This window comes from Mustela nivalis (assembly GCF_964662115.1).
Source record: "Mustela nivalis genome assembly, chromosome: 2".
In the NCBI taxonomy this organism is placed as follows: Eukaryota; Metazoa; Chordata; class Mammalia; order Carnivora; family Mustelidae; genus Mustela; species Mustela nivalis.
Window position 1 is genome coordinate 164927651 of NC_139021.1, and position 22501 is coordinate 164950151.

The following is a 22501-nucleotide window of genomic DNA, read 5'->3' on the forward strand; positions in this document are numbered from 1 at the left end:
CCCCAAGTAGCCTTCCCCAGTGACGGAAGCTTCGTGAAGGCACAGACCCTATCCTATGCCAAGAACATCGCTTGGCTCAGAGTGGGGAGGCACTCCAAATGCCTGTTCAATAGAGGACTTAGGATGGCAGCCTGGAGAATACAAGACCAGCCCTCCTCAATCCTCTCAGCTCTTAAGGGTCACCTTCCTCAAGGGACACTCTAAGTCGGTCCCCCCGCCATTCAAACACCCTGATGACTTCCCAGAGCCCACCAAACTAAGTACAAAGTGCAGCCTGGCATACTTCCATGCTCCTCTGCCATCCTGTGGTCACAACAGTGACTTTTAAACATTTATTTTTGGTTTTAAGGCAGTGGGATTTTCTCTAAACAAAGTATTTCATGAAACCCTAATAAATTAAAGAGAGAGAGAGAGAGAGAGAGAGATGATCCAAACAGAAAAGAAACAGAAAAGAGGCCAGCAGCCAACCTACTTGGTCTTCCTCTACACCTAGGCACACCCCCAGAATCTCCAGTTTTCAAATTTCCTATACAATTTTGATTGTTAATAATAAAATTTAAAAAAATAGAAGGAAAACAATAGTTTACTATGTGCCAGGCACTACTCTAAGTGCACTGACTGAATTAACTTCACCCTTGCACAACCTCATAGACATAGGTGTTGGTGCCATTTTGAAGCCTTTGAGAAGTTGTCTCTTCTCAAGGTCTATACGGCAAGTGAGGGAACTAAGACTGAAACCAATGATCTGGCTGCAGAATTGCAAAAATCTAAGTGCTGAACTGTATTGCCTCTCTCTATAAGCATTTATTTATTGTACTTATTGAGATACCCCACCATTGCCCATTTCCTGCCCCCACCACACCAGACTGTGACCACCAGACGACACCACACTCCATTCAGATTATGGTTTTTGAGGATAAAGACCATTTCCTGTTAGCCTCTGTATACCATGCAGCACCAGAACTATACTCTGAATAAGTACTCAATAAATACTGTTAATTTAGTATTAATCTAACACAATAGTATCTATTTCTATACACTTGGAATTATCTGAATTATCACTGAGATTTCTACGTAGCCGCGAAAAGATAGAAGATTAATGATCCTAAGATCATACATGACCCACTCAGGGTTTATCTTGGTTATGGTCCTGTGCAGTGCTTAAGTTCCAGTTATTCCTACTCACTATCCTAAAACTCAAATAAAGAAAATTCTTTATAACGTAAATAACTGAAATTAAGGTTTTGCCAAAAGATCGGGGAAAAAAGTTATTGTAAGTTTAACTTTATCTTCAAGATTCCTGTTGATAAGGAGCAAGTATTTAGGTGATTGCCTGACAGTTTTGGCCAGTGACTAAGTAGGAAAGTCTCCTTATGCTGCTGTCTTCTGGGTCCCCATGAGGGCACAAACCTGAAGCAAGGGAACCTCCAAAGACGGGCGTCCTTATTTCTCATTAGCAGTGCCATCATTTCATCTGTGCTGAGAAAGCAGACTGGGATCCCCCTTTGTGAGAGCCACGTGCGAGAAGCAGGGACCTGGATGGAAACTGACCTGCTGTTAAGTGGGCTGCATGGACAAGGATTTGGACCCCGGGCTTCAGCTCAAAGTGCACCGAGTTCTGGTTGAGCTTGTGGATCAGCAGTTCTGATATCTGAAAGAAGAAGGGTTACAGTGAGCGCCTCCAAACGTGCTAGTCCTTCCAATGAACAAATAGGCTGCGAAATATTTACTGCACTTACCGAGGCAGCCTAACCTGATACCTGTGAATTCTAGAAATGAGTCTTGTGTGAATTTGAGATTTTATTCTGGAATATGCGCACACAGTGATTTTTAAAGCATGACCCGAGTTTACATCCTAATTGCTACAAAACAGGACACACTCTTAGTAAATGCAAACATTTCTGCTCTCCAAAAAACTATCCTGTGTTATCCTAGAAAACTCACCCCCAGTTTTTTTTGAAAGAGCATTTATTATACACGAAGACTTAAAAGAAGTAATTATGTACAATTTATCCATTCTGGGGAGGTCTGTATGCATTTATTTTACTTCTTGATGGTGGAATCCATCGTCTCCTTCCCCTTCCCCTGACTGTACTGTGTGGTTTTTCACAGAATAGACACTTTATGAATACTTGCTGAACTGCAAATATAGTTCCACTAAAATAATAAATTATACAGTTGGAAGGAACTGTAGGCACAACCTAAGTGATGCATTGGCCGATCCTTGTTCCCTGCTTATGGACATCAGCTAACCTACTCCCCAGGCGGACACCCGTGTGTACTGGGCAGACGTATGGGATTCTGGGCCTTGAAATAGTGAACCTCAACAAAGGGCAAAGAACCATATTTGGGTAGTAACAGCATAAAGGTAGGTTTGACGGAAAAGGTAAAACTCTGTTCTGTTCACTTGTTTGAAGTAGAGAATCCAGCCCCATTTTCTTATCCTTCTGAACAATTTCTGAAAAGCAATTGAAATTGAAATTGAAAACAATTTCAGGGAAAACCACACTCCTATTATTTTTATCTTACTTTATTTTTAATATTCTAATCAATTTAATATTTTACTTAATATGCTATTTAGGTCTAATTAGATGCTTTTTAACAATCTTTTTTTTTTTTCCTTCTATAAAAATGTGTCAAGTTTCACTCAGCCTACTGAGTAGCCAAAATGACACCTTCGATTGATCCTTTTATCAATTAAGCAGGGCCTGATGGCTTTGTTTTGAAGCAGAGTCCTTGGCAGACCCCCGATGGGTAATGGAACTGAGCTGCCCTGCAGATGAACTTTGCTTAACCACAGGAACTTGGGACGACTTTCGGTGACCCGCGGTCCAGCACCTGGGATCCTGTGCAAACTCAGCATCTCAAATGCTTTCACTTGGCAAACCATGCAGAAAAACAAGGTTGTGATACACTTATGGTGAAAACAACTTTCTCCTCTATAGTAGGCTCTATATTACTCTTTTTCCTGGGCCCTGGGAATCTTCTGGAATGCTCCAGGGTTACAGGAATAGATTTCTAACACAGACTGTGCAGAACACTTTCCCTGTGCGATCTCTAAAGTGTTGCAATGTATAGACTTGTATTCTACCTTATAATTTACTTGGTAAGTAAATTTATGGGAATCTGGCAGGAATTTTTGTAGAGGTCATTCAGCAAGGTTTTTGCTAATGAAACAGACACACACCCAGGAATATGTGTGTGTGTGTGTGCATGTATGTGTGTGTGAAATGTACACATTTACATACATATGCATATATATGTGTATATATCTATATTTATATTTGCAGAGGAATATTTTAACTCAAATGGGAAAGACTTCTCAGAAGTAATTTATGAACTGCACTGCTTTGCAGAGTCCATCATGTGGGCAAGAGGGAAATATGTATTCGCAAGAGAAAGACTTCTCTCTTTAAACCAGTTGATGTGATATTTACTTCTTATTCCTGAGGATGCTTTTTCCTCAAGTGAGAGGTACAAATAACTAAACCAGAAGAAAGCCTTCATCAGAACAACATATTTCTAATTTATAATCTCTGGGAGAATTCTTTGTGAAAATAATTAACTTCCAGGATTTGTTTTGGTTTATAACATTGCTTCATTGGATTTATCTGTATCATGTACAAAACTAAGCAGGCTATGCCAAGATAATCTGGTAGCAGGAAGTATGTTTCATGTATTTAACTTGCATGAAAGGACACGCAGTAAAGAACACGTATCTATGGGGAAGAAATCACGCACAGAAACAAAATTAAATGAAATGTACATCGCATACAAGAATAATCTCAATTAGAACCGTGTAATTCTCTACTCAAATAAATGAGTACAAAATTGTTGACAGACTTTTACAATTTTAAATGTTTTTCAAGCTATTTGAAGAATTGTTTATTTTGTATTTTCCATCAGATCATGAGTTGTTATATATTATACATAAAATATACCCAAGTATATATACCATATACATAATATATCTGCACTGAACACTTTTTATTGGCAAAGCTGCCTATGTCTCAGTATTTTTCTAACAGAGAATGTCTTAGGTGTTAGTGCTGGTGTCTCCATGGGAAGGACCATGGAGCTTACAGGACCCATTTAAGTTTACCCAATATTTAAGTTAATATTTGAAGAGCTGACACCAGACTTCAGTTTTGTTTGATTCCTAATGCTGGGGCATTTTGTTAAAAACATTTTCCTTGAACCAGCTGACAAAAGGAGAGAGCAAGAGAGATGTGGGAAGAGGGCTGGCTAAGCAGGTTTCAGAAATTAAAGAAAAAAAAACAAAACCACCACCACTGCAGCATTTCATTAATTATGCTGCCATCTCTTATTCGTCTTTGAGGAGCACTCATCACCGCAGTCCCAGGACAGCTGCCCAGTACGAGCTGCGCCAACAGGCAATTGCCAGCCCTCTCCACTGGACTGCCGTATTCTGCTCAGGAATCAATATAGTCTGTACTGTTGGGAGAGACTTTGGCTGTGAAAGGGTGGCATAAACTGGAATCTGGAGAACAGGTGACTGTAGCCTACATGGGGAGAACAGAACCTTGCATGATAGAGACTAAGAGGGAGAACGTGTGACTCCGGGGACACCAAACTTGTTGAAGCCGGTTCAATATATTTATTTTTCTTTCTCTGGCCAGGGAAAGTGTGTTGTCTTAGCAAACTGCACCTACCCTTTGTGCTGTTAGCCCTCTCCTGCTGCTCTCCTACGTAGTCCATTTTCTATTCTCTTTCTAAACAATCACAACCAAAGAAACAACATATTAGCCTTGGTATCTGCCCACTGGTGGACTCTGCTTGGGACTCCAGGGCAGCCCACACTTCCCTTGAAGTACCAGTTAAAAAGACAGTGGGGATGCAATAAAAACACTCGGAAAGTTACCATCAGCACAGAGTGGTGGGAGGGAGCTGCTACAGGGAAAACACCTAATAGTGGGGCATTCACAAAATATAAAATGTAAGTACGGACATCAGAACAGGCTAGGTTAGGCTGGGGTAACAGGGTTAAAGGCTGAGAGGGTTCCAACAATGAAGGTCTATTTCTGCGTCACACTTCACACCCACCACAAGAGGATGGTGGTGCCGTGTTCATTAAGATCCCACAGGGATACAGGCTGGAGGAGCTGTGCCCTCCAATGTTTCTGTCCACAGCACCACAGGAGGGAAAAGGAGCCCTCCAGGGTCTATAACCAGCATTTGAATACTTCCCCTTGCAAGGAAACAAATCACTTCCGCTCCCAACTCATTGGCCACAATTAGTCACATGGTTCTTCCCACAGAAGAGGCACACGGGTAACCGCCTACCATGTATCCAGCAGGAAATGAACTGGAAATAGTCCACAGCAGTGATGGCTGCCAACAAGGAGCAAATTTAATGCTGAATCAATGTTTAATGTAACCAATAGGAGAAAACACTCTCAGGTTATAAGAATGAAACACGTTAAATATTGAAACATGAAAAGCGGTAAGTTTAAGAACAGAGCAATAGGTAAATTTACAAAACATACAAGCCAAACAAGTGGTACAAGGTGATACCATAGATGCGAAATGGTCTTTGGCAGACTTCCCAATGATAAAGTTGCACAAAGCCAGAATGCTAACATTTATCTCTGAAGCTGGTGCGAGGTATGCAAACCCTACTGAACGTAAATAGCATTCTGGTGCCATGTTCAGAGATAGTTGCCTGTAATGACCTTGGAGCTAACCCACCTTGTCACTCCTGATCCTATTATATTATTAAGGTCCTTTGAAACAGCAGCTGAAGAATATTCCTTTCGGATTCAACAAAGGAGGAACTTTTCCAATTCATACAACGTAATTTTTGGATAAAATCACGAGGCTGGCAAGGGAACCAAACACTCATTCTTCCTAACACTAGCTTACCCAATTCCTTTCATTGTTAGCAGCAGAGAACCATCTCGATTAAAGTGCCTGAGAAGTTTCCTGGGTGATATACTGAAGAAACACCTGGGTTGTACATATCTCCTTCCCGGTATTCCCCATCACCAGCTCTAAATTTGTTTCCCTTGGCCGTATTCCTTCCAGTCCAACTTTTACCTGATCACCTTCCATTTATAGTTTCCCATTTTAATGGTCTTCCTTGGGAACTCCAGGGTATTTCTATAATCGAACTCCCCATGTTAAAAAATCTGGACAGGGTAGATTATATGGGTAATAGTCCGAGATGATCGATTACAGTTCATAATGAATCTTTAAATGCTACCATTTAAACGAATTCCTTAAAATGCAGCCGAGGCACCTTTCCTTTCTCTGGATTTTGGATTTTCCACTGATCAAAGGTATATGGTAACAGAAACAGCCAAGGAGGAAATTCAGTGTTGGTGGTTGACATTTTTCCCACAATCTTCTTGTTTCTTTTTAAATGTTTCATGCCCTTTAAGGATCCTGCAAGACAACATGTAGGCTCCCTATCTCTCCAGCACAGTGTCACAAACAATCTCGATAGAACATGATGGTCTTCCCTCCCTCCGGGATAGCCAGATACAAATCTGTTCCCCTCTGCGGACTCAGAGAGGAGCGAGGGAGTGCAGGTGGGGGCGGGGGGGGGGGCGTTGCTCCATATCTGAGCTGCTGGGGCAGCAGGATGTGCTCTCGCTGATGAGGCCAGCTAAGGGCAAGCGAGCCTTTTCTCGCTCCCCAGGGATCTGTAGTAAAGACTGGTGGAACCCTCCAAGACAGAGGTCACTTGATTAACCCTGCCCACGTTAGCCCGATAACAGGGTCAAGTACTTCTCACTGTGAGGAATTTTCAATTTATTTCACAGACAAGATAGCTTGATCTGAGCCAGCATGGCTGCTCCCCTAGGAAGGCTAAGGGAGGAGAGCAAAGAGCCCTTTGCCGGGGCCTTCCTCTTGCAGGTTTCCCTGGGCCCATCTGGCCGGGGTCCCACTTCTTCCCCCACTGGGGGTTTTGTGTAGTATGCTTACAAGAAAGGAGCCAGAGCATCAAGACAGGGATAAGGTCAGCCCCTCCCAAGTTCCAGCTGGGATTTGGAGTGCAGACCTTGGGGAGGGCCTGGGATGGGGGGCACGTGGCAGGAAGGATCTCTTCCTCTGTTTAGTTCTGCCCTGCATTCCTTTAAAGTTTCTGTGGAATTTATTACAAAGGGAATCAGCTGCTTTTGTCAGCCTGGTGTTAATTCTCTCTCCCTGTTTTTTCTGTGGGGAATCCTGTCCTTCTCCACTCTCTGTCCACGTGATTCTGGAGAAGATTCCTGAATCCATGATCCAGGAAGCCCATAAAACATCTGAGTGGTTGGAGCCAGCACTTTGTCCCCCTGACCACAGGGACGAGGTAAGAGATGCTCACTTCTCCCAGGCCGGGCCAGCGAGAACTGTCCACGGGAGTTCTTTTGTTGCTCTTGGGAGAAAGACACTGATTTGCAAATCTGCACTGATTTGCAGATGTGGCGACAGGCCAGCTAAACAGAAGCAGGGGCCACCTGTGGCCATCTTTGCCTTCCTGCCCACTGGCTTCACTCTCAAGCAGACTCCCCATGGAGAAACAAAGAGAAGAGATGGAGAAAGGGGGAGCGAGGGGAGTATTTGGTGGCATTTTTGAGTGGCTCTGAATTCAGTGAAGGAACCCATGCTTGAACTGTATCCTTGGACCTCTCCATAAAATAAGCTCCTAGCTTCACTGTTTTTGCTTAAACTGGTTTGAACCGGCTCCCTCTCAACTGCATCAGAAGTTAAAAGAAGAAAAGAAAAAAAAAAAGACACAAAAACTCAAAACAAAACATTTCTCATTCACTTCCTGGTGCAATAGCCTTGGTCGTTTGGGACCCATGGAAGCAAAGCGGCTTCCAATTCACGTCTGTGGTGGCGGGGAGAGGGTGGTGCACAGAGTTGGGTTCCACAGGCTTGAGCTCCTTGCAGAAACCCAAGTAGCATCTCGTTCTCTTCAAGAGCTGTGTCACCTCGGGCAAGTCACTTCTCCATGCTGGGGCCTGAATGCCCTCTCTTGGAAGGGACTGCATCAGAGAGAAAGGTCAAAGAACCCTCGGAGGTTGAAAACCACAGGTTTCCGATGGCAGCCCACTTCTCAGCATCTCAACACCTGGCTCAGTTTTATATGTAGATTTTGTTACCTCACATTTTAAAGCGGTAAGAATATCCGCTCCGACAAAGACACTCATTCTTCTACGCCTGGTGTGGCACTTGTTTGGTTAGAGTCCCAGGTAAGGCTCGTGCTCCTGCAACTTCCTTCAACAGACATATGATGCTAGCTAGCCTGGTAGCTCACTCTCCATGCTGCAAGTGCACACGAAAACTCAGACGGGGCTCCCTCACTCCTGTGTCGTCCATCGTGTGCATTCCTCCCATTTCTTCCTGTCCTTGTTGTCTTCTCCATTTTGTATAACCTCATGCGGTCATGATCCTCTTACTCTCGCCAGCCTCTTGCTTCCAATATGTGCCCTTCACCGTACCAAATAGTCTCTTTCACAAGCTTAAACTCCCATATTGCATTTCCATATATCCTCTTCCTATTTCGAGATGGTTACAAATGTATCCAGAATGTATTTATCACTTACCGACCATTTACTAGGAGTCAAGTATGTTGCATGTCATGTCTTAAATGTTCTCTCAAACACCTTGTGAAATGGGCATTATAGATTGTGTCACTTTGGCTCATTTACATGATCCTACTAGTCCTAAATTACTTTGTCTATAAATAATAGATACAACGGATATCAGAGCTAAAACTAAAAGCTTGTTTTTTGTTTTTTAATTTCTCCACTTCTCTGGATTTTTTTTTTTTAAGATTTTATTTATTTGCGGGGGGTGGGGAGGGCGGGGGGCTGAGCCAGGGGAGGGGCAAAGGGACAGGGAGAAGCAGGTGTCCTGCTCCAAGATCATGATCTGAGCCGAAACCAGACCCTTAACTGAGTGAGCCCCCAGGTGTCCCACTCCCCTGTGCTCTAATAAAAAGACTGGTCTCCCTAAGCACTTAGCACTTAGCCAAGTGCTAAGTCACACAGCCTTCAGACCTCTGACTCAGTGACACCAGGCAGCCTGAGAGGGTCAGTCCACCATTCTCAGCGTGTCTTTGGAGGCGGGTGGTCAGATGAGAGAGAGAATGAAGGGGAACAGGAGCTCCAGAGAAGAGTCCAAACAAGATACATTCCTACACAAGCAAAAGAAACTTTACAGAAGATACCCCTCTTCTTCCTAGATTTCTCAAGAAAACATCTTTTAGAAAGAAAAAAAAAAAAAAAAAACCAAAACAAAAAAACCACACACACAAAAAAAAAATTGTAAGTGTGAGAAACAGAGATGCCCAGAGGATGAGATGCCTCGGAAATCAGCTGGCTCTAAGTCTGGACTCTCTTCCATACCTGAAAGGGTTATAACCCGAGTTTCATGGAAGCTCGACACGATTTCCAGGAGGAGGAACGACTGCATGTGCTCATACCTGAGGCCCTTAGGTACCCATCTACCTCCCCCGCAGGTGCGCAGCGGGGCGGGGATAAGAAGCAATCCATTTCGTTCTCCCACAAAGTTGCAGGTGCAGATAATAATTTGTGGAAAATAGCGGGAAGCCGAGTGCCAGGGCTGAGTGGGGTCAGATGCAAATCCGACAAATGACCTGCCACAGGCTCTTCAACAGCAGTTCGCGAGGAGATGGAGTTCACTAGGGCTTTCCAGGAGAGCTCTGTCCTACGTTACTTGCGCATGGAGAAAATTACCGAGGTGAGCCTTCTGCCAAGTGAGAAAGCGCCGTTGAAAGGAGGGTGTGTGCTAGGAGGTGAGCCAGGCTGTAATTTGGGGTTGTTGTTAATAAGCCTGTCATAGGAGGTTCTCAAGCCATCTTCAAAGACGAGAGATCGTGCGACTAGATTATGGGCTTATTCTAAACAAATTGAAAAACTCCACATACTGGAGCGGAGAAAGCCAATATTTATTCAGAGTCTGAGAAGAGAATCCTATTTTTTAATCTTCCTGCCAGAAAGCTCTGAGAAACCAAATTCATGTAGTTTCTAGCAGGGTAACCAGACCAAGACTGATGATTTTAACTGAACGGATGATGAAGAAGGGGAGGGGAAGGAGAATGGGAAGAGGAAGAAGAGAACGTAGAAGAACAAGGTAATAATCAACCTCACTACACAGATTAAAGACTCCTTCGAAGTTCAAAGGCAGGGGGAAGAGATGGAAGGAGGCAGGACACACACACACGCACACACACACACACAGTCAGCTTCTCCAAAAGGCAGTGGACCTGAAGAAAAGACAGACCCCACACAGCCAGCAGAGGTGGTCTGGAACCAAGATTACCTCATTTATTATAAACACAGAGCAGGTCCTCTTAGCCTGGTGGAGGTACAGAGGGTTCAGGGGATGTATAAAAGTCATACCTTTTAAAAACAGTATCATGCATCACATGTTGTTTGACTCTAATGACACTTTTGTGATCCAAGTCAGAAAAGGAATAAATGGGTTTGACTTCCAACTATTATTCAGCCACTTGCTTTCTTCCCCACTTACTATCTTGGCCCGTTTTTCCACCGATGTGTCAAACTCCCTGTCAGTGCTCTAATCTACAGCTTGGAGACACCTTCTGAGGAGGTGAGCCACCACCTCCAATAACCACGCTTGCACGGGCCTGACTGTGAGGCTGTAGTGCCAATCAGTGGATTCTGGGAGCGAACAGAGGACCACAAACGGTCAGTGCCCTCATTCTCAAGCCTGATCCCCCAGAGCGCCGTGCTGGGGGGTCAGGTACCAGCGGGGGTGTGGCTCAGGCTCCTATCGACGCTGAATGTCACCTGGGGGACTCACCTGCTCCAGGTCCTCAGCCGACTGCTTGTTTTCTCCAGTCGGATCCTGATAGGGCAAGACAAAGAGCTCTGCCGCGGTGGGCAAGCCGGGGAGCACCGCCACCAGGATGTGTTGGGCTGGGATGCCTGTGGCCTGAGAGGGAGAGAGACAGAAGCTCACATAAGTTCCACAGAAGAGGCGGGGAGGATGCACAGAGTGGTCCACGGGTAGCAGGGGAGCAGGGTGGGGAAGGCAAGCCGGCAGGCAGGCAGGACATGAGCCTCCTGCAAAGGAACACGGCGTGGGGCAAGGCGGCTGGAGCCTGTGACGGTGGCACTCCCAGGTGGTGCATTCTGGTACCCTGGGGCTGAGAGAGCGCTCTCTCCCTGAGGGAAGTGGGAGAAAGTGCTTCACTTTCTGCCAAACAGATGGCAGAGGCAAGGAGGGTCAACAGCGGCTCAAGGTCATCTAGGTAGCGTGCGGGGATGCAGAGCTTGCTGCTTGGCTCTGACGGTGCAGCCCTCCCTCAGCAGTGCTCTGCTGCCTCCCGTCGCCTGATACTTAGCCCACAGCAGCCCCCGTCACAGCTAACGTGCTGTTCTACGGCCCTCCCTGATTTAAACTCAGAGATTATGTCTGAATCGTCCTCATCAGGTCCAAGAATGCTGTTCGAATGGCGTCTGATTAAAGATCTCACTGTGAAATGTGAATGGAAAGACCCCATTTGATGAGGTAAAGGTAACTGCTTTTATTCCCCACTCTGTTACCCAGGGAAAAGGAAGGAAACAGCAAATAAACTGGCCTGGTTGGACTTCTGGGAGGGTTTATTCGAGTCTGCTAGACAGTTCGGTTCCTCAGGGCTTAAGGAAGTAGCCAAGGGCACTGCTCATCTCAAACACAGGGTGGGAGGCTAGGAACCGGGGCCGGGTCCGCGGCCTCCTGAGATGCGGTGAACAAGGAGCCTTTGCTAGTGGAAAGGATCAACCCCTCCGCCCCAGCACACCCTGTCCTGAGAGATGCTGAGCCAAATGGTCTATTCTGTATCAAGCTCATGATGCTACGCAGCAGCCTGGAAATACTGATGCGCAGTAATTTCTAGGCTTCTGGACAGCTGGTGGAAAGGTAGAAGCCCAGGGGATGTGATCCCTTGACTACAAATGTGAAGAGAGAGCAGCCTGCAAGACTGGTCACTGCTGAGCTAATGCCTGGTTGGCAAGTCCCCCGAGGGCATTGGGCAGCTCCATGGACCTCTAGAACGCTACAGGTGGAAGGAAAGGGGCTGTGGGCTCACGGAGGGGTGGATGTCATCTCTCTTGGACAGCAGAGGAGAGAAACCAGTAGTTACACCAGGGACCAACAGCTCCGAGGGCAAAGGGAACGATTCGGGAGGCACCTGCGGGTTAGTCGATGCGCCCCCTGGTGGCCATGATGTTTGGCCACACGGAGGTCGCGCATGCTGAGTCACGAGGACAAAGGCCAGGTGGCATTTAGGCGCAGCCTTTCTCCACCCCACTGTTCCAGGATCCCTGCTTCTCCATGTGAGAAAGCAAAAGACAGCCGTAGAACGGAGAGGTTAGGAAACCAGGAGGGCAGACTGACTCCAGAGTTTGACTCTTATCTGTGGCCGTGACCGGAACTCCCTGAAGTCTCCATGTTCAGTTTCCTCATCTGTAAAATGGGAATGATTACAGCAGCTACATCGTAAGCTACTTCTTTGTGATTAAATGTGCTAAAAAATGCAAAGCACGGAGCAGAGTTTGGGGACTACCATCAGTGTGACATTACTGTCAACAGAGACTGTGGCAGGAGTATGGAGAAGGCCAGCCCTTTGCCGACAGGCTGGAGGTGAGATCTGTTTTCGGAGCAGGCTTTACCTGAATGCCTTTATCCCACCAGCACTTTGTGTCACAAGGCATCCGGTGCTGCGCCCAGGGAACAATGTATGAAACACCCTGCGCTGATTTTCCTGTTAGGCTAAGAAGATGCCCTGGAGAGAGAGCTCAGTTCTGATTTTCTGGGCTTGCACCATAAATCTGAGCCGCTCCACGAGCATTGATTCCACTCCTGGCCTCACTCATGAAAGTGTCTGCTTGCAGGGGGCGACGTGCTTACTCAGACAGGGATAAAACTCACCGCCTCGCCGTTCTTCCGGAAACCACGGGGGGCCGGGTTTCAGAGCACGAGCCCAGACCCTGGACTCAGAACCTTCACTTCACGTCGCTGCCTTCATCACTTACCAGCTGTGAGGCCTAAACAAGTTATTTAACCTCTCTGAACCTCAGCGGCTTTGCCCACAGGAGGAGGACAATAAAGCTGTCCTCTTGGACAGCTGTGGTGGGGGAGACATGCCTTTGAAAGAACAGGGGCAGAGAGAGAGGCCTGACCGCCACGGCTGACCTTCACTAACGGTATTCTCGCCGTGGCCCTTCAGTATGGGACCCCGGGGCTGACTGTGCACTTGCTAGTGAGCTGAGCATGAACCCTGCCGTAGGAAGAGGATGGTCACAAATTCCCATGTGTTTCTGCTCTAAGCAGAAGTTTCACAAGGCACAAGGACCGTGTGTTTGTCCTCACTTTCATCCCCCCGCCAGGAGCACCTCGGCTGTGTCTGCCCATGCCGGGATCAGCGACGCAGATGGCAGGGCCCCTGCCCGACCTCCCAGGGGCTCTGGCTCTTTCCTGGCAGTTCTTGGCCCATGGGCCCCCCCACGGTGCAGCGCAGGGAGGACAGAGAGGGAATGGGCCCCGGAAGAGGAGGAACCCTCTGCACTCACTTCCACCAGGGATTTTTTGATGACTCGGCTGATGTCCCTCCTCCACTCGGGGATATCCGGGTTGTAGTCATCCAGGTTCGGAGAGAAGGACAGGCGAAGGGATCGGAATTCCTCTGGGGATGCAACAGTCGGGTGATGACTCAGAGGCCACTAGTTTTCTCAAAAGCATGTTAGATATTTTATGCAAAGCCTTAACAAAGGGCCCTTTTCTTCCACAGTCACCAAACAGAGCCTTCTAGAAGGCAAATCTCCTAGTCCATTTGGAATCTGCTGTCTCCCCCAGCCCTCATTTACTAAGCCAGAGCCCCAGGTCTGGCCCATGCCTCACTCTGTGGCCTCTGCCGGCTGGTCCTGGTGCTACACTGAGCACTTGAGGTCACTAGAGCCCCGGAGTGCCTGGATGCACCTCAGCCGTGTGACCCTGGGCCTCTGCGCTCTGTCCCTCCCGCAGGACACACACCCTTTCTCTCGGCCACGCACGCAATGTTCAAGCTGTCGTTCGAGCACTTACCGATGGCATACTTGCCTCCACCACGGTTCAGTGTACTTTTTCACGGCCCTACTGTGTCTGGCACATACTCCCATTATTATTAGGATTGTATGATTATTGTAACCATGATTCCACAGCTAAAATTATTCCTATAGTCATTCTGTTGCTATGTTGTGTTTGTTTGGAAGTTTTACTTCACGGAATTTTAAACTCCTTAACTCCAAGAATTTGTTCATTGTCTCTGTATCCCTCAGTTCATCTCAGTGCTTCCAAGAGTAGAACAAGGTTGCAAAAATAAGGGTGTTGGGAGGAGAAGATGGGGAGGCTGAGGAGGGAGCACACTGCAGCCCGCGGAAGCATCCGTGACACTTGTGGGAGAGAGGGAAGAAGGCTTGGTGGCTGCCTTGCAATGTGAGGAAGGTCCAACAGGACTGTCAGGGAGTCCTTGAGCCACGTCAGCAAAGGTGGAGTCCCCTGCATGCCAGGAATGAGTCTGCTTTAATATGTCTGTCACACTTGGTCAGTAACTGCGGTCAGCACCTGGGAGGCATGGCGTTGGCCCAAGGTAGTGATGGGTTTTGGAGCCCAGCAATGGGGAACTCAGCCCAGGACAAGTCAGGTCATGTCACCACCCTAAAACCTGCTAGTGCCTTTTAGGAAAAAAAAAAAAAATCAACTTCTTAACCACGGCCTTCATCATCCCACCTAAGCCAGGGCAGACTTTTTCTGCTGCCTATCTCCATGTTCCTCTGTGCTCCAGGACCTCTCCGTGCTGCCGTGCTCCTTCTCACACGAGCACACTTCCACTCCCTCAGATACAGCATGGTTGGCTCCTTCTCATCATCCGTCAGTCTCTCCCAGGAGAAACTCTGCCACTAGCAACCTGAGTTACCCTCCCTTCTGCTACCTCAGACACCTTTCATCATATGACCCTATCTGTCATCTTTGTACTTCTTGCCACTTAAATTATTTTATTTTTACTGCCTGTCTCCCACACAGAGACATAAGGTTAGCAAGGACAAAAAGACCATGTTCCTGGAGGTTGTCTTGTAATTTATGCATTGACTTATTCAACAAACATTTCTTTCTTGTTTAAAGCATGTCCTCATGTTTCAGTAGGGGCTCCGTGACACGGGTAATGCTGATTATACATTCAGAAAACATAAAAGCCCACTTGCACATTTCCTAACAATGCTAAAGACTTATCAGACACAGGCTTTGAAGACTCTTAAATTATAAGGAGTGTATTACGGCAGTTAGCCTATTTCAAAGACGTATTTTTCGCAGCGTGACTGTTTTATGAGACACTGGTCACCTGTATGAACATCACCACTTCAGTTCTGATGAAGAATAATGAAATGCATCTTAATTAGTAGCATGTAAATGGGAGTCCCAAGGAATCAGTCACTGAATCCTAACTTTTCACTTTATTTTTTTTTTTTAAAGATTTTATTTATTTATTTGACAGAGAGAAATCACAAGTAGGTAGAGAGGCAGGCAGAGAGAGAGAGGAGGAAGCAGGCTCCCTGCTGAGCAGAGAGCCCGATGCGGGACTCGATCCCAGGACCCTGAGATCATGACCTGAGCCGAAGGCAGCGGCTTAACCACTGAGCCACCCAGGCGCCCAACTTTTCACTTTAAAGATGTAAATTGATGTCATTTTCACTCTCCCCAAACCTCTTACCAAACTGGAAATATCATGTGTAAAGGAAGCTGTTTATCTTAATAAAAAGACACCAATAGAAAAATAACGTGACTCTCTCTATAATAACTTAACAAGCTCAGTAGCAGGACACCACAGTCTTAGACTTAAGTTTACTCAACAAGCAGGAGATACATGTGGGAGTACTAATCAAGGTGAATACCAGTAATAAAGACACACACACACACACACACACGGTTGCGCCTTTGAACAATGTATGGTTTAGGACGCCATGCCTCACCCTGGTAGCTGAAAATCCACAATTATTCCTAAAAGCTTTACTATTAATAGCAAACTGTTGACCAGGAGATTTACTGACAACATAGTTAATTAACACATATTTTCTATGTCATGTTTCATACACAGTACGCTTAACAATAAAGTAAACCAGAGAAAGGAAAAATTAAGAAAATAATAAGGAAGGTAAAATACATTTTTAGTACTAAACTGTACCTCCTTCCCAAAAATCCATATAGGAGAGAACCCTTGCAGTTGAATACTGTGTCATTCAAGGGCCACCTGTGTGTGTGTAGTGTGTGTGTGTGTGTGTGTTTACAGCTGCTGAGGCAGATGAATTCTACACATTTACATTTTTTTTTTATTTATTTAAAAGCAAACCTGTGCCCTGAAGCAAATTAAGGGAAACAATGCAGACTAGATGAACCAGATTTTCTTTCCTGCAGTCTTTTTGGTGGCTTGGGGTGGACAGTTTTTCCCCTGTCAATTTCCCAAATATAATCCTTCCTTCAGTCTGTCTGTAAGGCCCTTAATGTTCCCCTCAGCTTAAGTAAGTTTTAGACAACTTTCTTTTTTTTTCTTTTAAAGATTTTATTTATTTATTTTACAGAGAGAAATCACAAGCAGGCAGAGAGGCAGGCAGAGAGAGAGAGAGGAGGAAGCAGACTCCCTGCTGAGCAGAGAGCCCGATGCGGGACTTGATCCCAGGACCCTGAGATCATGACCTGAGCCGAAGGCAGCGGCTTAACCCACTGAGCCACCCAGGCGCCCCTAGACAACTTTCTTCCTGACTGCAGGCCTCTGACATCCCTTTGCTTCCAGCATTTACTTTACAAAACCTGAAATTATAAAACTCTTCTCTGTTCTTCTGAGATACACATCTTTTCCAAACCAGGAATGCCTTTCTCAGGAACCTGGAGTCATCTCTTTGAAATGTAACCATCATGAAAGATAGAAAAAGACCATGGAGATTCCCCCAAAATTAAAAATGGAACTACCATATCATCCAGAAACTCCACTTCTGCATATTTGTAAGAAGGAAACAAAAATACTAACTTCAAGGGAGATCTGCATCTCCACGTTCACTGCTACATTATTTACAATAGCCAAGATATGGAAATGACCTAAGTGTCCACAGACAGAAGAATGGATAAAGAAAGTACAGTATAGACATACAATGGAATATTACTCAGCCATAAAAAGAAAGAAAGCCTGCCATTGGTGAGAGGGCAATGGGTCACCGGTCAGTGCCTGCCAGTGACACCCATGACCTCCAGGAAGAAGAGAGAGAACAGAGAGCCCCTGTGGAACAGCCACGAGAGCTGGTTAGTGGGGTAACTTCAGAGCATGGGCCCTGCAGTCTAGACGGGCTGGGTTAGAGGCCCAGCTCCGACACAGACGAGCTGGGGCAGGTTACCTGCCCTGCTGAAGGAATGAATGAGAGGAGTAACACACTCACCCCTACGCCAGGGTTGTTATGAAGATTTAGTGCATGCCCAGAGTATAGAAAGGAGATGCAGAAGGAAAGAGAAGCAAAAGTTCTCCATTGTGGCCACCAAGCTCCTCACCGACAGGACCTTGTTAGGAAAACCACAGCCCTGGTTTGCTTTCACTTACTCTTTGGGCTTCTCAAGCCTCTTGCAGGAGGTTGGGGAGGGTGATGGGCAGAGGGGGGAGGAAGGAGGACACATTATGAAGCTAATTCCTGGGCAGGCACGGAAGAGTGTCCTCAGACTTGTTCAAAGTTCCTTGTAAATTATTTTTTAAATTTGAAGGTCAAGTTGGTCAGATGAGAAATGAATAACAAAACCCGCATCAGAACCAATTAATTCTGGGACTGGGGCAATTGATATTATTGGACCACTAGCTAGTTTCTCTCTGACTCTCCCTCTGTCTCAGTCTTGGTCTTCTCCGTCCACCCTTCATCCCTTCCTCTTACGCTCTCTCTGCACAGCACTTACCTGTCCTGTCTTCTTTTAAATTCCTGTCTTTTTTAAACTTTAATTTTCCATGATGCAGAGGTACCACTTTAATATTAAGAGCACACTTCCCATTTTCATCATCCACTAATAACACTCTGCATACCTGACCATCTTTCCGTGCAGATAAAAATTACCAAAATGAGATCAGTTTGCGGAAACTGTTTTTAACCCCCCATTTGTGGTCAAGAATCCTACTTTTCCACTTCAGTAAATTTTCATTCCGTGCAGTACTGACTACATTCAACTTCCCAACTGATTAGAAGATTGTATTGATGTTTGTTCAAATTAATATTCAGTCCAGGACGATATGTGACATCTGCTTATTGTCGCCCTTCAAGCAGACTTCTTGTGGTTGCTGTTGTTGTTTGTTTGTTTGTTTTGATAATACATATTTGAGGAAGAGATTCTCGGAATATTTAGATATTGGTAGATTGTTCTTAATCATCAAGACTCTTCAAGTTGAACTTTTAAAAAAGCCTCAATATTGGGGCGCCTGGGTGGCTCAGTGGGTTAAAGCCTCGGCCTTCGGCTCAGGTCATGATCCCAGGGTCCTGGGATCGAGCCCCACATCGGGCTCTCTGCTCCCCAGGGAGACTGTTTCCTCCCCTCTCTCTCTCTCTCTGCCTGCCTCTCTGCCTACTTGTGATTTCTCTCTGTCAAATAAATAAAATTAAAAAAAAAAGCCTCAATATTAACTATTTCCTTTTCTAATGGGTTTTCATGATTCAAACACCACCAAGATACCAGATGGGACGAATTAGCTGTACATGTTATGAAACTCATCCTACCCCACTTCAGGTGAGTGAGGGTAGAAAAGCCACTTTCAAAACACAAACCAGTAAACGCTCCTGGGGTCTTGGGGCCATAACTATGCTGGGGAACGACATCTTCCCCAGAGGATGAGACCAGAGCTGACTCAGTTCTTTCTCCACCACTGCCCTCTGCAGTCTGGGTAGAGGCCTGGGGGCCTCTGATAGCCTGTAAGCACACTACCTCACTTGAGCCTGGGGAGGCCAAGCAAGGTGAACCAGGAGAGGGGCAGGCACACAGGCACTCACCGTACACCGCGATGGTCTTCGTGTCCTGCAGGATGGCATTCCCAGCTGAGACCTGCACTGTGATGGTGTTCATCCCTTCAGAAGTAAACTTGAATGATATGCTCCCCTCCAAGGTGATCAGAGGCTGAAACCGGAGAGGGCACAGAGTGAGGGGACAGCTGCTCAGTCACCAATGAGACCAGCCACGAGCTCTGAGCCACCAACAAGCCACTTAAGTCAGCAGAGGCTCTTCCCGGTGAGCCCCCATGCAAATGGCTCCAGCCGCTTCCCCATCATCTCAAGTCCGGGCTGGAAAGGAGCTATGAGAGCCATGACCCCAAGGAGCTCTGCCCATTCCCTGTGACGATGACCCTCTCTTTCGGCGTCATCCTGGTTCAGGGCTGGGGTCATCGACAGGCCTTGCTTCATGGTGGGACAGATCTCTATCTGCAGCCTACCCATAACTGGCAGGTCTCTTAAAACAAAGAAATACTCAAATCAGACCCAAATAGGCAGCTCATGCTAATCCAGATGTAGGGGGCAGTCACTGAAAATCTCCAAGCTTGCCGTCGGTCATCTCTAGGGGGTACGATTCGTAGAACATTACAATGGAACACAGCAACATGGACACCCAAACTGTCCTCGTTAGACTACAAGTGGCCTTGTATGGCTTGACTCCTCTGAGAGGCCCTATCAGCAGTTTCTGAAAGTAGCTATTATGGAAACAAGTACTAATTGGACAGTGGTTTGAGGACTGAAAAAAAATTACAAGTTGGAGTCGTGCCTGTGATATCATCGGACGCCGGAGTCCTAGAGGAAGAGATGATTAGCCTATTGACTTCCCTCCACTCATTCCCTACAAACATTTCTTTCCTGTCTTAATTAATTTAAAAATCTAAATTCATGTAACCAGCTCCCCATATAGCAGAGGGAAGGCTAACGCCCAGCATTAGAAACCCACTCAACATAATCCATTGAGAATTTGGTTTTCTGCTGTCAGGTTAAAAAAACATTAAAGAAAAAGAGACACAGAAGAAAGTTGTTTAGTACCTTCCCCTTCCAACACTACGTTTTACGCAAATAACTTGAATTTCTCCTCTGCCACTGTGGGTCTTGGGCCCGACTTAGGCCATGTTTACATGGATAGTTTCAGAAGAAATTTTTAAAAAGCTGCATTTCAGTGAAGTTAACTTAGCAGGAGACGTGAGAGTTTCCTTCCCCTGCCAGGCAAGTAGGAGGTCTAGGATGGGGAGAGGTTTCCTCCCTGGGCCTGGGCAAAATTATGACTCCTGTTAAAGCCAACATTCAACTCTGGGGTAGAAAAAGATTTATCTCGGGATAGGATGCACTCTCTCTGAAGAGCTAAGTCACCCAGCGCAAGAGAACGGCCTTCCTGGAAGATGAGGCTTTCTTGTTCTGAGCAGATCATGCCACTGCCCTTTGGGGAGGCCTCTGCCTGGACCACCTTGACTGACATTTGGAGGCAAACTGTAATCTTTAAGAATGGATAAAGTTCAAAAGGGAGCTTTCAGCCTGGTATCAGGGGAAGGAGAATTCACGTGGGCGTGGGAAGGCCTTGGATCCGGCCTCCCCGTGAAGCAGATGACCATTTTCCCCCTTCTCTTGGTCCATGTGGTTCCAAGGAGGCTGACTTCAACACGTCTCCTTCAACCCTGAGCACTGAGAAGGCCTGGTCAATAGTACTCCATTCCGGGACTTCTGTTAGAACTTCTATGAAAGTCTGTTTGTTTTCTCTTCTAAGCTGTGAGAGTACAAAGCTCAGGCTGCTGCTAAGCCCTTTGCAAGGGGAAGGCCAACTGGAGAAGAAGGTTAACACAGAGGAAGGCAGAGGTGAAGGGCAGGGGTGAAGGGCAGGGGTGGTGTGGTGAGAGAGAGACAGAGGGACAGAGGGAACACACTGATGACATTACTGGGGCATGATGAGCCTGCTGTCCCCGGAGCCAGGACTTCTCCCAGACTCTTGGGTTACACAAGCCCTTTCCTTTTTTACCTTCAGCCAGTCTGAGGGGACCTACCTCCGTGTTGTTTCCGTACCACCACACGTAAGTGAGGGTACCCACTTGGCTGGGCCACAGCACTGCCGTGGCGTTGACCTCTTTGTTCTTTGTGGTGACAAAAGGAAGAGACAGGTGTACGTGTTCCAGGGGACCTGAGGCACGAGAGAAAAGACGAGGATAGAGAAGGAAGAGCCTTCTGGGCTTCCCCTTCCCTGCTCTGAAGAGAATACATACTCATTCTAGAAGCCTCCAAAACATCACAGTCATACTTCCTGAGGAGAAGGGGTTTTCCCTACTTAGGAGAAAAGATATTATGGGGAGCCATTGTGTCTCAGTAGTTTCCATTTACTGATATTTCTGCCAGGCCTAAAACCTGAGTTATTTATGTGTAAAACCTTAAAAACTTACAAGTAATTTATGAATTCTTTAAATAAAGAGGCATAAACGAGGATTTCCAGAAAGATGCGAAGTCCTCCCAAGAAGTCGCGTCTGCGGAGGGAAACCAAGAGGACGAAACCCTCACAGACTCCATGTGCGTGGCCATGGGGGCTGGGAGTGGGGTTTATGCACACACCCCCACACCATTCTAAATGTGACTGTTCTTGACTCTTTGCTGGGATTTTCAAGATCTGTATATGTGTAAATCTGTGTGCTTGTGTGTGAGAGCGTGTGGAAGTATCTCTCTTCACGAGTATACGTAACGCACCCCCCCCCCAGTTCAAACTGCTCAGTGTTGAGTTCAGCGTGATGAGGCCCAAATATGCATAGGCAAGGAGCTAGCTCTGTGGGTCTCAGGATGTGCTCAGCTGAAAACGGGGATGATTCTAGCTATGGAGGTCCATTAGGGAGAAGCCTTGGTCAGACGCATGAACCCACAAAGCTGTGAGTCCCTTCTTCAGAGCGAATCGGTAGGGCCCCTCCTCCAACCCCTGGTCTTCCCTTTGAGCCACTTCTCCTAGGGAAAATACAGTTTTCTCTGAGGTGAATGTGGAGAAAGTCTGTCACCCCATCATTATTCCATGAGGTGGAGAAGAAACTGGCACCTTTCCACCTGGTTTAATCACCGCCTCTTCTGTCCGGTCTTTAAATGGCTTTCCTAGGATACAGACTTTGGCCTTTTTTCCCTCCAGATACTGTTCTGCTGAGTGTTCTCATCCACATACTGACCTTCCACTATAAAGCACGTGCTCAGAACTCAAAAACCACCTACCCGACTCGAAACTCAATTAGGAGCACAGTGATCCTAAGAAATTCATTATCTTCTCCCCCATTCTCTACTCTTCATGTCTTGATGAATGGAAAACAATGTTTATCCAGGGGACCAGCCCAGAAGCAGAAAGTCAACCTGGATTCCTTATTCCTTGGCACCCATTCTATGTTGGAAACCACTGACTTGGTTTCATAAAATGTCTCTCGGTGAGAGCTCCCCGCCCCGCCTCCACTCCTTTCCCGGCTCTTACAGCTGGACTGTCACGAGCCGTA

General features: G+C 46.4%; 1 protein-coding gene across 4 annotated transcripts in view; it reads right to left on the reverse strand.

Moving 5' to 3' along the window:
- The window catches only part of SORCS1 (sortilin related VPS10 domain containing receptor 1), a 505841-nt gene that overhangs the window by 19814 nt on the left and 463526 nt on the right, over positions 1-22501 (reverse strand). For all 4 annotated transcript variants that reach the window (XM_082714247.1, XM_082714246.1, XM_082714244.1 and 1 more), the window contains exons 20-24: positions 21038-21171; positions 19023-19146; positions 13554-13666; positions 10801-10932; positions 1552-1651 (exon numbers count right to left, since the gene is read on the reverse strand). In XM_082714247.1, coding sequence (XP_082570373.1) covers positions 1552-1651; positions 10801-10932; positions 13554-13666; positions 19023-19146; positions 21038-21171 — 603 coding nt within the window. The remainder of the gene's footprint in view (positions 1-1551; positions 1652-10800; positions 10933-13553; positions 13667-19022; positions 19147-21037; positions 21172-22501) is intronic.